Source organism: Syngnathus scovelli, chromosome 3 (assembly GCF_024217435.2).
Source record: "Syngnathus scovelli strain Florida chromosome 3, RoL_Ssco_1.2, whole genome shotgun sequence".
Taxonomy (NCBI): domain Eukaryota; kingdom Metazoa; phylum Chordata; class Actinopteri; order Syngnathiformes; family Syngnathidae; genus Syngnathus; species Syngnathus scovelli.
In genome coordinates, this window is record NC_090849.1 from 16,058,914 (window position 1) to 16,070,205 (window position 11,292).

General features: G+C 41.2%; 2 protein-coding genes across 2 annotated transcripts; one reads left to right on the forward strand and one right to left on the reverse strand.

The window, feature by feature from the left end:
- The first annotated feature begins 1,678 nt into the window (after positions 1-1,678).
- On the forward strand, positions 1,679-6,697 carry mat2ab (methionine adenosyltransferase 2Ab). Its single transcript, XM_049762129.2, has 9 exons — positions 1,679-1,931; positions 2,738-2,815; positions 2,900-3,022; positions 3,164-3,276; positions 3,366-3,509; positions 3,993-4,211; positions 4,289-4,471; positions 4,571-4,704; positions 5,059-6,697. Exons 1-9 carry the CDS (start codon positions 1,838-1,840, stop codon positions 5,159-5,161), a joined length of 1,191 nt encoding a protein of 396 aa, XP_049618086.1. The 5' UTR covers positions 1,679-1,837; the 3' UTR covers positions 5,162-6,697.
- Positions 6,698-9,269: 2,572 nt separating this feature from the next.
- Positions 9,270-11,229, reverse strand: c3h2orf68 (chromosome 3 C2orf68 homolog). The gene is made up of 4 exons (XM_049762132.2): positions 11,009-11,229; positions 10,444-10,559; positions 10,221-10,366; positions 9,270-10,141 (listed from the first exon to the last, which is right to left on the reverse strand). Exons 1-4 carry the CDS (start codon positions 11,128-11,130, stop codon positions 10,019-10,021), a joined length of 507 nt encoding a protein of 168 aa, XP_049618089.1. The 5' UTR covers positions 11,131-11,229; the 3' UTR covers positions 9,270-10,018.
- Positions 11,230-11,292: the final 63 nt, after the last annotated feature.

The following is an 11,292-nucleotide window of genomic DNA, read 5'->3' on the forward strand; positions in this document are numbered from 1 at the left end:
TCCCTGAACCTTAAAACTGTAAGGCAGATGTGGTAACTAATAAACCACCAGATAAACTCAATCCATATTATATCCCATACAGAGTGGTGATAAACGATAAATGATTAAACAATCATTGTAAAAAAAAAAAAGTTCAAGTCTTAGAACGAGCCTTTGCTTGTATTCAACACTGGAAAGCCAAAATGAATATATTTTTAAATTTGACACACCACAAAGTTGTTGACAACCCCTACCAAAATTGAACCAATAAAAAAAAAAAACCTCAGCAAGTAAATGAGCCTTTAAAATTGTATAACTAACTAACTATTAGCGGGGGAGTCGTCACTTTTCGTTCCTTGGGAATGGACACTTGTGCGTCAGTAAATTGCGCAAGGACTCCAGCACACCTGTCATATTTCAGGAAATATGACGATGGCGTGAGCCGTAGATCAGGTGAACAAAATTTCATCATAACAAATACGTGACTTGACTAATTCTTCCATTATTGGGGACATTATCTCACCTTCATTTTTTTTATCACTTCACTGAGTATCTGAAAAGCACAAAGCAAAGAAAAATATTACATATCATATATAATATTATACTATAATTTACTCGAATGAATGAATGAATGAATGAATGAATGAATGAATGAATGAATGAATGAATGAATGAATGAATGAATGAGCAAAACTGGATAAAAAAAAACAACAACACATAAAATACAACATACCTAACATACATACATACATAACCATACATAACCTAGAATCTGGACATTAAAAGGGATTTCCATGGGCTACTAGTGACGGCTGGATGCCCAGTGCGTCACCGTTGATAGCCGTGCCCCGAAAACTCAGTTCTGTCTTTACACATGTTTTCAGCTATAATCTTCAATTGTGAAGATTGCATATAGATTCAGTTCTACAGTTTCACTTTACAGGGATTTTAGGCCTTCTTGACTGTCAAGTCAGTGGATTAGTATATTTCTTTGTGTTTACAACAGCCAACAAGTTAGTTGTGGAAAATTCTATTACAGTGCAAAACCCAAGTCCTACGGAAGAGGATTAGGGCCAGTGAAGAAAAAAAAGGGGAGTAACAGGATTCTGACTTTTTTTCCTCAGAATTCTAACTTTAAAGTGAGAATTACCACTTTAAAGGAATAAAGTGGGAATTCTCATTTTCTGACTTTATTCTCAGAATTCTGATTTAAAAGTGATAATTCCCACTTTAAAGGAATAAAGTGGGAATTCTCATTTTCTGACTTTATTCTCAGAATTCTGACTTTATAGTGAGAGTTCCCATTTTAAAGTCAGAATTCTGTGAATAAAGTCAGAATTCCCACTTGAAAGTCAGAATTCTGAGAATGAAGTCAGAATCCTGACTTAAAAGTCAGAAAGTCACTTAAAAGCTTTAAAGTGGGAATTCTCAGTTTAAAGTCAGAATTCTGAGGGGAAAAAAGTCAGAATCCTGTCACCCCCCTTTTTTTCTTCACTGGCCCTAATCCTCTTCCGTAAAAAGTCCCCATAGTTCACGAATAATAAACAAAAAAAAAAAAAACATTTGTCCTTACTCTAACTTTATTCAGGAGAGCATGCTAAGTACTTGGAAGTAAGGACTGCTACACCCCTTCAGTCACGTCATTGGTATGGCCCACTTCTTTTGACGTCATGTCTACTGACTTCATGGCATAAATATCCGAGCAGGGCGCCATGAGGATTACTTAGACTGCGAGGACCTGTCCAGAAAACGAGGGCTACCCACCGTCGTCAGCGTTGCCAGTCCAAACACACTCCCTTTGTTGATATTTCCGCTGTTACACCCTCTTTGGTCTCTTCACAATCATTAGTCGTGAACGATGATGAACGGCCAGATGAATGGTTTTCACAACTCTGTCATTGACGAGGACTGCTTCTTGTTCACCTCGGAATCTGTCGGAGAAGGGCATCCCGGTAAGTACACGCTGACCTTCTAGCCTACTTTTACGTAATTAGCCTGCGTAATGCTAACTGTAATACAGAATCGCCGTTTAACTACAAAGGTCGTGTATCATATTCGTGTCTCAATGTAAGATGAGGAATTGAGGGGCCGGCCGGCCGGCGCTTTGAGCCACATGCGTCAAAGCTATCTTGCTAATCGTGGCTCCAATAGCACTATGGATTTGGTGCGTCCAAACATGAATTTTCAGTACAGATTGCGGCACTTCCAAAATTTTATATATTCCGAGTCTTTTGTTATAACCAATTTTTGTTCGAGATGAGGTTGAGTAATCACTATGCCTGTGCATGTCGGTTAGATAAGAAGCTAACAACATGCGAATGATAAGGAGTTTTACTGTTTTTAGTGAATGAGTCACTTTATTAACAGAACATGACATTGTTTTTGTATAGCGCCACTTCAAAGGCAGAATTACACAAGAAATTTGATTTATATTAAGTCTAGAACAACGCTGGCATTACGTGTAGAACAACGCTGGCTCCTCGCATATCTGAGATGCCAACCGAGCACAGCGTGAACTTGCAAAAATGGAAAAGTCCATGTTAAGAAGAAACCTCGAACAAAGCCGAGATTGTGGGGCAGTGGCGTGCCTTTTCGGGTTGCCTTCCCCGTTACCTGTTAGCAGTGGGCCCCCACCACATGTGCACGTGTTTGAAATGGCGGCTCTTGCGCTTGTTGGGCCACTCCCACCGAGCACGTGGGCTGCACTCTGCAATGCTCCTGTGTTTCGCTGTAACCTTGTAATTGATTGTGTTTTCAGACAAAATCTGCGATCAAATCAGTGATGCGGTCCTTGACGCTCACCTCAAGCAAGATCCAGATGCCAAAGTTGCCTGTGGTAAGACTATTTTCGACCATAATAACGTGTAGCATATGTTAGTTTTGATTACATCATTCTAACAGAGGATGTGTGTTTCAACAGAGACGGTTGCCAAGACGGGTATGGTCCTGTTGGCAGGTGAAGTGACCTCACGAGCTACGGTGGATTACCAGAGAATCGTACGGGACACTATTCGCCAGATTGGCTATGACGACTCTGCTAAAGGTGTTTGACTGTTCCTGAATGACAGTTTTCTTTTTGTTGGGGGAGGCGCCACTATTCCTGAATTCCGGAACAGCTCACAAATTGATGCATTTTAATAAATAGTAGATGACATCATCTCAATGTTGTGTTTTTTGTGTGCAGGCTTTGACTACAAGACCTGCAATGTCCTTGTGGCCTTGGAGCAGCAGTCTCCTGACATTGCTCAGGGTGTCCACGTTGACCGCAATGAAGAAGACGTTGGAGCTGGCGACCAGGTCAGTTTTCTACTCATGGTCTTAGTCAGAGTTCTGTTGTCCTAAAATGATACTTGAACATGACAGAGTGTTGTCTCCCCACTTTGAAGGGCTTGATGTTTGGATATGCCACAGACGAGACAAAGGAGTGCATGCCTCTCACAATTGTGCTCGCTCACAAACTCAATGCCAAGATAGCTGAGCTTCGACGTAACGGCACTCTGCCATGGCTCCGACCTGATTCAAAGACACAGGTAGTGATCTGTTCTATTTATCTAGCGCAGAGATTGCAAAACTTTACCCTAAGGATCATGCACAGGAGAATGGAAGGGAGAGGAGGAAGCCACGGATGCACCTCACCTCACTTTGATCCACTTTAGTGACTTAGAACATCCTACTATTTTTATTGGTAACAGAAGTTACTTGTGCTATAAAGACGGTGTCTGTATTAGATTTAGAGGGGTAGCGATGAATCAACAACGAATCCCTTTCTAAATTAATTGACAATGATTTTTGATAAGCGATTTACTTTTTAATTTCAGTTTGTCAGCAGTTAATAGTGAACTGAAATGATTTCAAATTGTCGGTGCGGAAAATATAAATGAAGGTCCTGTTTTTGAGTAAAGTAATGGATGTTAAAAGCTTTTTAATTGATTCATGGATTATTCAAATCTTTACTTGCGGCACTAGAAGATTCTATGGTAGTTTAACATTCATTCTCTTTTCTTGCCTCTCAGGTTACCGTGCAGTATCGTCATGACTGCGGCGCCATGCTTCCGGTGCGTGTCCACACAATTGTCATCTCCGTTCAGCATGATGAGGAGATTGGCCTTGAAGAGATGAGAGACGCCCTCAAGGAAAAAGTCATCAAGTCTGTGGTTCCGTGTAATTATTTGGATGATGACACCATCTACCACCTTCAGCCTAGTGGCAGATTTGTCATTGGCGGGCCTCAGGTAGGTGTGCATAATTCCAACGCATCCTGACTTGACCGTTGTTCACCCATCGACGCGTCGTCGCTGCATTTTCACAGGGCGACGCCGGACTGACGGGGCGTAAGATAATTGTCGACACTTACGGCGGCTGGGGAGCCCACGGAGGCGGAGCTTTTTCTGGCAAAGATTACACCAAAGTGGACCGCTCTGCTGCGTACGCCGCACGTTGGGTTGCCAAGTCGTTGGTGAAAGCTGAGCTCTGCAGGAGAGTGCTGGTTCAGGTCAGTTAGCCGCTAGACTGCAGCCATTTTGAGACTGGAAGTTTCTGTCACCTTCCACGTTTAAATGGTCTTGCTCATGTTTCTTGTATGCTGCGTTAGGTGTCCTATGCTATAGGAGTTGCCCACCCCCTTTCAATTTCCATCTTCCACTATGGGACCTCCAGCAAGAGTGAACGGGAGCTGCTGGACATCGTCAAGAAGAACTTTGACCTTCGACCCGGAGTCATTGTCAGGTAATGTACGAGTCAAGCCCCCAGATGTTCCCTCGCATCGGAGTTTCTTTTCTTTTCATTCTTTTCTTTGTATGAGAGCTGTGCTCTCGGCTTCATGTAGTTACGTAGGAATTTAGTCGACCGCGGTCTTAGCTCAGAGTTGCATGGTGAGAACTAAGAATTAGTTTTGGGAAGTTGGAAGTTACCACGTTGCAGGGAGGAAACGATGGTAGGTGCGGTAAGTCATGAATTTTATTTTCTCCCACAATTTTCACAAACGAGGTACAAAATGACTCTCGACCTTCACTGAGTTTGGCTTGTGTGAAGTTGAATGTGTGTTTGGTAGCTGCTAAACCTGTTGATTATGTATTTTAGGGATCTGGATCTGAAGAAGCCCTTGTATCAGAGGACGGCAGCCTATGGCCACTTTGGCCGTGACTCCTTCCCATGGGAGGTTCCCAAAAAGCTCAAATACTAAATCTGTTAAGCTTTTCGCCCCCAGGCTTGTTGGTGTATACTACAGAGAAGCCTCCAAGATTCAGGGGGTGAAATGCCCTTCGCTGTCTTTCTCGCTCTCCCTCCCTCCCCCTCTTTCTCTCAATTGAGTCATCATTTACCACTTGTCCTCTGTCTTTGCATTATTCATGAAATCATTCTCTTTTTTTTCCTCATTTTTTTTTCTTTTACTTTGTGGTTCCAAGAACATGTCCATTATTCTTTTTGCTCATTACTGTGCTAGAGCCTGATCTGCTGAAGTCCTCATCTTTTTAACATGGGTCTAGACTAGTTGAGTTGTCGGTTTGGAAAGTCTTGGTGTCATTTCTGTAGTTGGCCTTCACTCACTGGTGCTACTGCAAGAGGAGCCAGAATGACCTGCGAGGTAAATCTTCATCTCGTCGTTTTGGAAGGTCCTCTGATCTTACTGAGCAACATTCCTCTTTGGTCCCTCACCTGATGGTCTTGATATTTGTTTTTTTTTTTTGCTAGCATTGCTCATTTTCTTAATGGAGGATGCTAGAGTGGCACAATGAAATGGAATTGATTGAAAGGTTGCCGCTGTTAACTAAAAAAAAAAAAATGCTATGCATTGCATGCCGAAGAGCTGCCAATTGTCGCACCTTCAAGCTCTTCTATGAAATGAATGGCTCACATGCCACTGCAGACCTTTGCTGTTTTCTGACGTCATACAGAAAAGTCAGAGGCTGCTATGTCGCTGCTCTGGTCTGCAGAGGTGTTGGATGAACATAGCGATGAAACATTTGGATTCCGTTATTTTTAAACAGTCTTTTTTTAAGTGGGTGGGGGGGGGGGGGGGGTGACAAATCTAACGATTAGGCCCCATGCACTCATCAGGTGTATTTATGGCAGGTGTACTTACAGAGAAACCTGGCTTCCCATCTATATATCCTGGTGAAGTTTGTTAGACTTATTGGATATCCAATGTCAATACTATTTATTTGTTCTCTGGAGCTCAGTGTGGATACAGAGAAGCTGAGCTTTCAGATGGCAGCTTTAAAACACTTGGTTACTGAATCTAGAATTCCTTTTGACTTGATCATTTGTTGAGGCTCCAGAGTGTTGTACAGAAAAGCTTTGGGTTGCCTCTCCAAATAGCAAATGTTTTTATATTTGGACCGCACAAATACTGTTGTTTTTTTTTCTTAAGATATGCTGATTTTTTTTTTTTTTTTAATATAATCTGAAACCATCTGCAAATCTTTGGCTCTCACAAATCCTCATCAGTGCGATGGCAACAATTGATTGGTGTAGTACAGAGAAACCAACCTTGTTTACATGGCCATCCAAAGTAGTGCTCTTATTGCAGGTCATTATTGTTGGCTACAGTAAGTGTAAACGTGCCTTTTCTAGTTCTTTCCCTTTTGCTTTTCTTCCACACTCCTGACACACAAATGTGCTTCTGTCAAGAATACGTAGCTCTTTCTTGTAATGTGTTTCATGTTTAGATAGAGCACTCCTCGTGCTCCGTAATAAACAAGATACTTGCAACCTGCAATGTCTCAGCAATTAATTTTGAATGTACAAATTTGTTGAGATTACATTTAAATGTTCACGTAAAAACTACCGCTGGTGTCACTTGAACATTAGCTGTCAAACTTCAAATGATAATTTATTGATAAGTTATTTATGAAATGTAAGTATAGGTGTTATCTTGTAGGGCAAACTTGTAGGATTAAGAGTAAACATTGAAGAAAGGAAAAATATTTGTCAAATTAGTAAGCAGAAACTGAACATGGAAAGAAAGAAATATATTTGTCAAATTAGTAAGCAGAAACTGAACAAATAGCAAAAAGCATGAAAGGATAGTTTTGCTTCAAGCCCTTCAGGTCTTATTTGTCAGGTGCACTCACTTGTGTATTTGTTTTTATTCAGGGAACTTCCTCTAATTCAAACTGGAATGAGAATGTTTCTACGTAGAGATCCTTCCCTGGGGACACATTTAATCTGTGAACAAAGAAAGACACAACAGTCCCAGTTTCACATGGTCTCGTGGTCACGAAAGTTGTTAGGGAGAAACTGGGCAACAGCTGTTGTTTGGGTCAACTATTTTCTCTTTCTTAGCCAGAGAACAGCTTGGATTTAGTTTCTTTAGACTTAGTCATGGAGCATTTGGACAAAGATGTTGCCTGCTTTGGAATATCTTTGCCAAGATGTTTTTCCCCAGGCCGCATAATTAATACTAATCAATTGCGGGAGGATCAAACATGTTATGTTTTATCACAATTACTGTTATGAAACTGTCTAATTTTCAATGCAGAGTGGAATGAAGTCAAAAACTACTCGCACTAGTTTGAACTTCAGTAAGAAGAACTTCACTCAAAATTTCTAGTAACATGCTAAACTACCAAATTAAGTTAGTCTTGGTTGAACAATGTTTTCATCTTTAGCCAGTCTCCTGGGAGGCAAATAATGAAACCTAAAACACAGTAAACATTAGTTAACTGAGAAAATGTTACTTTGCATGCTTTGCTCACCTGCGACGCTGAAGCAGGTTTGCAGACTTTACAGCATTGAAGCAGACATTTGACCCTGTTGGCCTTTTATTTCAATGTCATTGATCAAAATTTATATCATGTCACAAACAGATGGCTTTGCATATAAAGTCGGATCACTACTGCAACAGCATATCAGGCTACAGTATATTTGCGGACAAGTACGTCATCACATTCTGACTGCCCTCCTTACAGTGTAAATACAGTGGCTTTGCATTGCCACAACTGCAATGGCTCACTCAAACGTCTATTTTTAACCAGTCGCAACCAGTGTGGGGTTACAATGTTGCAGCCTTGAATGGGAAACTCCACTCGAACTTTTATGAATAAAGCACAGGGATCGAGGAGACCGCTCATTCAGACATGTTCTGAATAGTACTTTCCTCTTGAAGCGGCTTTCAGTTTTAATGTCAAACCATGCATTATTATCTTTGGGTTTTTTTTTTTTTTTAAATGTTTTTCAGGTTTTTTTCCCCCAAGTCCGGGGCCTATGGCCTAGTGCCTTCCTGCTGTCATAGAGAATCAAAGAGCTACAATTGCCATCGAAAGGCCTCATGGGACTGCTGGGTCACTCGCAGCACGATCAGCACCATGCAGCGACATAAGTGCGCACTCGGGCCAAATATTTTCTCGAGGTCAGTGACATTTACTGCAGGCTTAAGGTTGACAGCTGATGTAATATTTTTTCATGGCGTGATATCTTGTGAAAGAGTGAGATCCAACACGCATGCATATATATATATTTGATCACTCCAGGTATCCCAGTAACATTTAGGACTTTTTACACCACCAAAATGAATTATTCCAGAGTTTATTTTAGAATCTAAAAGATCTGCTGGTGCGTAATGTTTTACAGAATATATGGACAATAGTATCGTGTCCATTGTATTATATAGTACACAATTACTTTGCATAATATTTTACTGATCTACAATGTGAATTCCATTACAATTCTTTGTTCAAAAGCAGGTTAACAAAATGTGTGAGAGAAAATGTGATGAATAAGCAGCAGTTGCATGTTACAACAATACTTAGTGCCCTGACAAGAATCGAATCCAATTGCTGCAGCCAGCATGAATGGTGGCAAGCTCGAGGAGGCTCCAGGGGAATGCATTAGTCAGTTGCTGGCCAAGTCACATGCTGGTTGAGAAGTGTAACTCAAGAAGAGGTGTGTCTCTTTCCCACCAATAGTGGAGCACATCTGGATCCTCCATGAGAAAGTTTTGCATAACATTCTTGAAGCTTGGCAAACCACAAGGCCTAACAAGACCAGTCCGCATAGTTTTTGTCAGTTCACTTCAGAGTAAATGTCAGGTTTATTGTTCATGCCCGTCACAAAATCGCATGCAATGTTACTTCTGGGACAGCTCAACATTCTTAAGTCGTACTATAGGCAGGTTGGGACCTGTGCTTTAGGGAACTTAAAGTATGCAACTAAAGCAAGTTTGAAACTAAAATAAGTTTGAAACAACTGACAGGTTCAGACTTGTAAAGTTATTCCAATGATGAGAAATGCCTGTGCTATGTAAAGTGAAATGACACAGCAGCATGATGATCACAATTAAGAACAACTCATTAAGAACACGGCGAAACAATATTTATTAAAAAGCATCGTGGGTGCTTCTGGGTCATTTTAAAACATTTGACAACTCCTGTGCAAGAACATTGACTTATTTCGCCACCTGCTGGAGAAAACCCGTAATGACATGTCTATCGGTCGTTAACGTTATCAAAGAACACTTGAAACAGAATTGATGGTTAGAAAAGAAATGTTTGCATGCCATTTATTGGCAGTATGCCATGTAGAAACAAAATACATTGTAATGCTATTTACTCTAAAAGTTGCACTGTGATACATTTAGAGCAAAAAAAATTGTAGGTGAAAAAAGTTGTCCATAAAAATACATGACAACAAAACAAAATAAATTACAATACTAGAGGTAATGAAATAAAATAGTTACATGGTAAAGGCTAAAATTCACACACTGGTGCTACCACTTTCAGCACTTTATTCAAACCTGAAAGGCTAACAATTACAGAGGAAATGTTCTCGTTTCTTTTTTTTTTTTTTTCTTTGTCATCGAGACATGTACCATTAACGTGCACAACACTCCCCAGTGAAATGCAGCTACGACTGCTCTCGACTGTACGTCCTTCTTTTTGAAACCCAACAGGAATGCGGATCGGATATCTGCTCGCCGACTTGACACAATCCTCCATGTCTTCTTTCACGCCAGCTCTGTCTGCAGCCTTCCTGCTAATCAGGATGATGACGTTGCAGGCGAGTCTTTGCCTGTTGCAAACTACACTCTTCCATTGCTCCCTCAGCGTTTATCTCTTCTTTTGTCCATTTCCTTTCGAATCCGAACCTCCAGGACCGCCCTCATGGCCGAATCCAGGGCGTTCTTTTCAGCAACGCGTTCTACCACTCTCGCTGGTTTATCATCCTAGGGGAACAGAGAAACAGATTAATAAGCAATGAAAAATGAGCGTGTACGCAATTAGCACAGAGGACGGTTCAGCCACCTTGTGCACAAGGAAGGATGTGACAGTCCCCGAGTCCGCCTGATAGTCAAGCCAAAAGAGTTCAGTTCCCTGCATCTCTGTCTCAGTACTTGAGCCACTCTCATTCCACTCTTCGGCCTCGGTGCTCGCCTGAGGTTCAGATTCATCTAGAACATTAGAAGTTGTGACTTTCACTTGACCTAGATGAGCATCTAAAAAAAACTCAATTATGAAAATGCTTTACGTCTTTGTCTGGGATGGTAAACCTGAATGTCAGGGCGCCTTGGTCGTTGAGGAGTTGTGGTGTGTCTTCGTCGTTGAGATTCTTTGGCTAACTTTACCTCTCTGTCGTAGTCATCTCTTGGAGGAAAAGACAGCCAAGAATAGTCACAGATTGTCCTGCCACTCGATTTCAAAAGCACTTGTTCTTTTTAGGGTCACGGGTGAGTAAAGAGCTTGAGGGTTCTCCCTGGAAGGACCGCCAGTCAATCGCCGGGCACATACACACAAACAGAGCATTCCATTTGATCGTGCACCAATTGAATACTTCTTTAGCATAACGTGCTACGTCCCCTCTCAAAAACATGCCACTACTGCTTGTCTGTGTGATATCGAACCAAAAACTACGACTCAAGTAATGTGCGTCCTTGTATTTAGCTGTATATAAGACGTAATTAAGTAGAAATGACTACCCTGAGGATTTTCATTACTCTATTAATTTGTTGAGACTCTCTGCGAATGAATGAATGGAGGACCATTATCGAATTTGCTAACATTGTAGCCGCTAACGTTAGCTCAGCCGTAGACACCTGGCAATCTGGTTCCTGCGGATATGGTGCAGGAAGCCGTGGCTCATGTCCAAACGCCCCGCGCGTTTGTACTTCAAGTCGTGTGCTTCTTCGTCTCTAAAAATATCCATTTCATCAGACATGGTCCACGAACGTGGCAGTATGTTTACGTCAATAATGCAAAAAGACAAAAAGCTACATGGATAACTGCTAGTAAGTGGATGACAGACTAAGCACTTCCGGGGTCAATATTAAACGTGAACAATTTTTAATAATAATAAAAAAACGACTTTAGAGTGTATCAA

Coding starts and splice junctions, on each gene's coding strand:
- mat2ab (XM_049762129.2), top strand. CDS start 1,838: ATGATGAACGGCCAGATGAATGGTTTTCACAACTCTGTCATTGACGAG. Junction 3,023..3,163: donor CTATGACGACTCTGCTAAAG/GTGTTTGACTGT, acceptor TTTTGTGTGCAG/GCTTTGACTACAAGACCTGC. Junction 3,510..3,992: donor GACCTGATTCAAAGACACAG/GTAGTGATCTGT, acceptor CTTGCCTCTCAG/GTTACCGTGCAGTATCGTCA.
- c3h2orf68 (XM_049762132.2), bottom strand. CDS start 11,130: ATGTCTGATGAAATGGATATTTTTAGAGACGAAGAAGCACACGACTTG. Junction 10,560..11,008: donor CGCAGGAACCAGATTGCCAG/GTGTCTACGGCT, acceptor TTTTCCTCCAAG/AGATGACTACGACAGAGAGG. Junction 10,367..10,443: donor TTACCATCCCAGACAAAGAC/GTAAAGCATTTT, acceptor CTAATGTTCTAG/ATGAATCTGAACCTCAGGCG.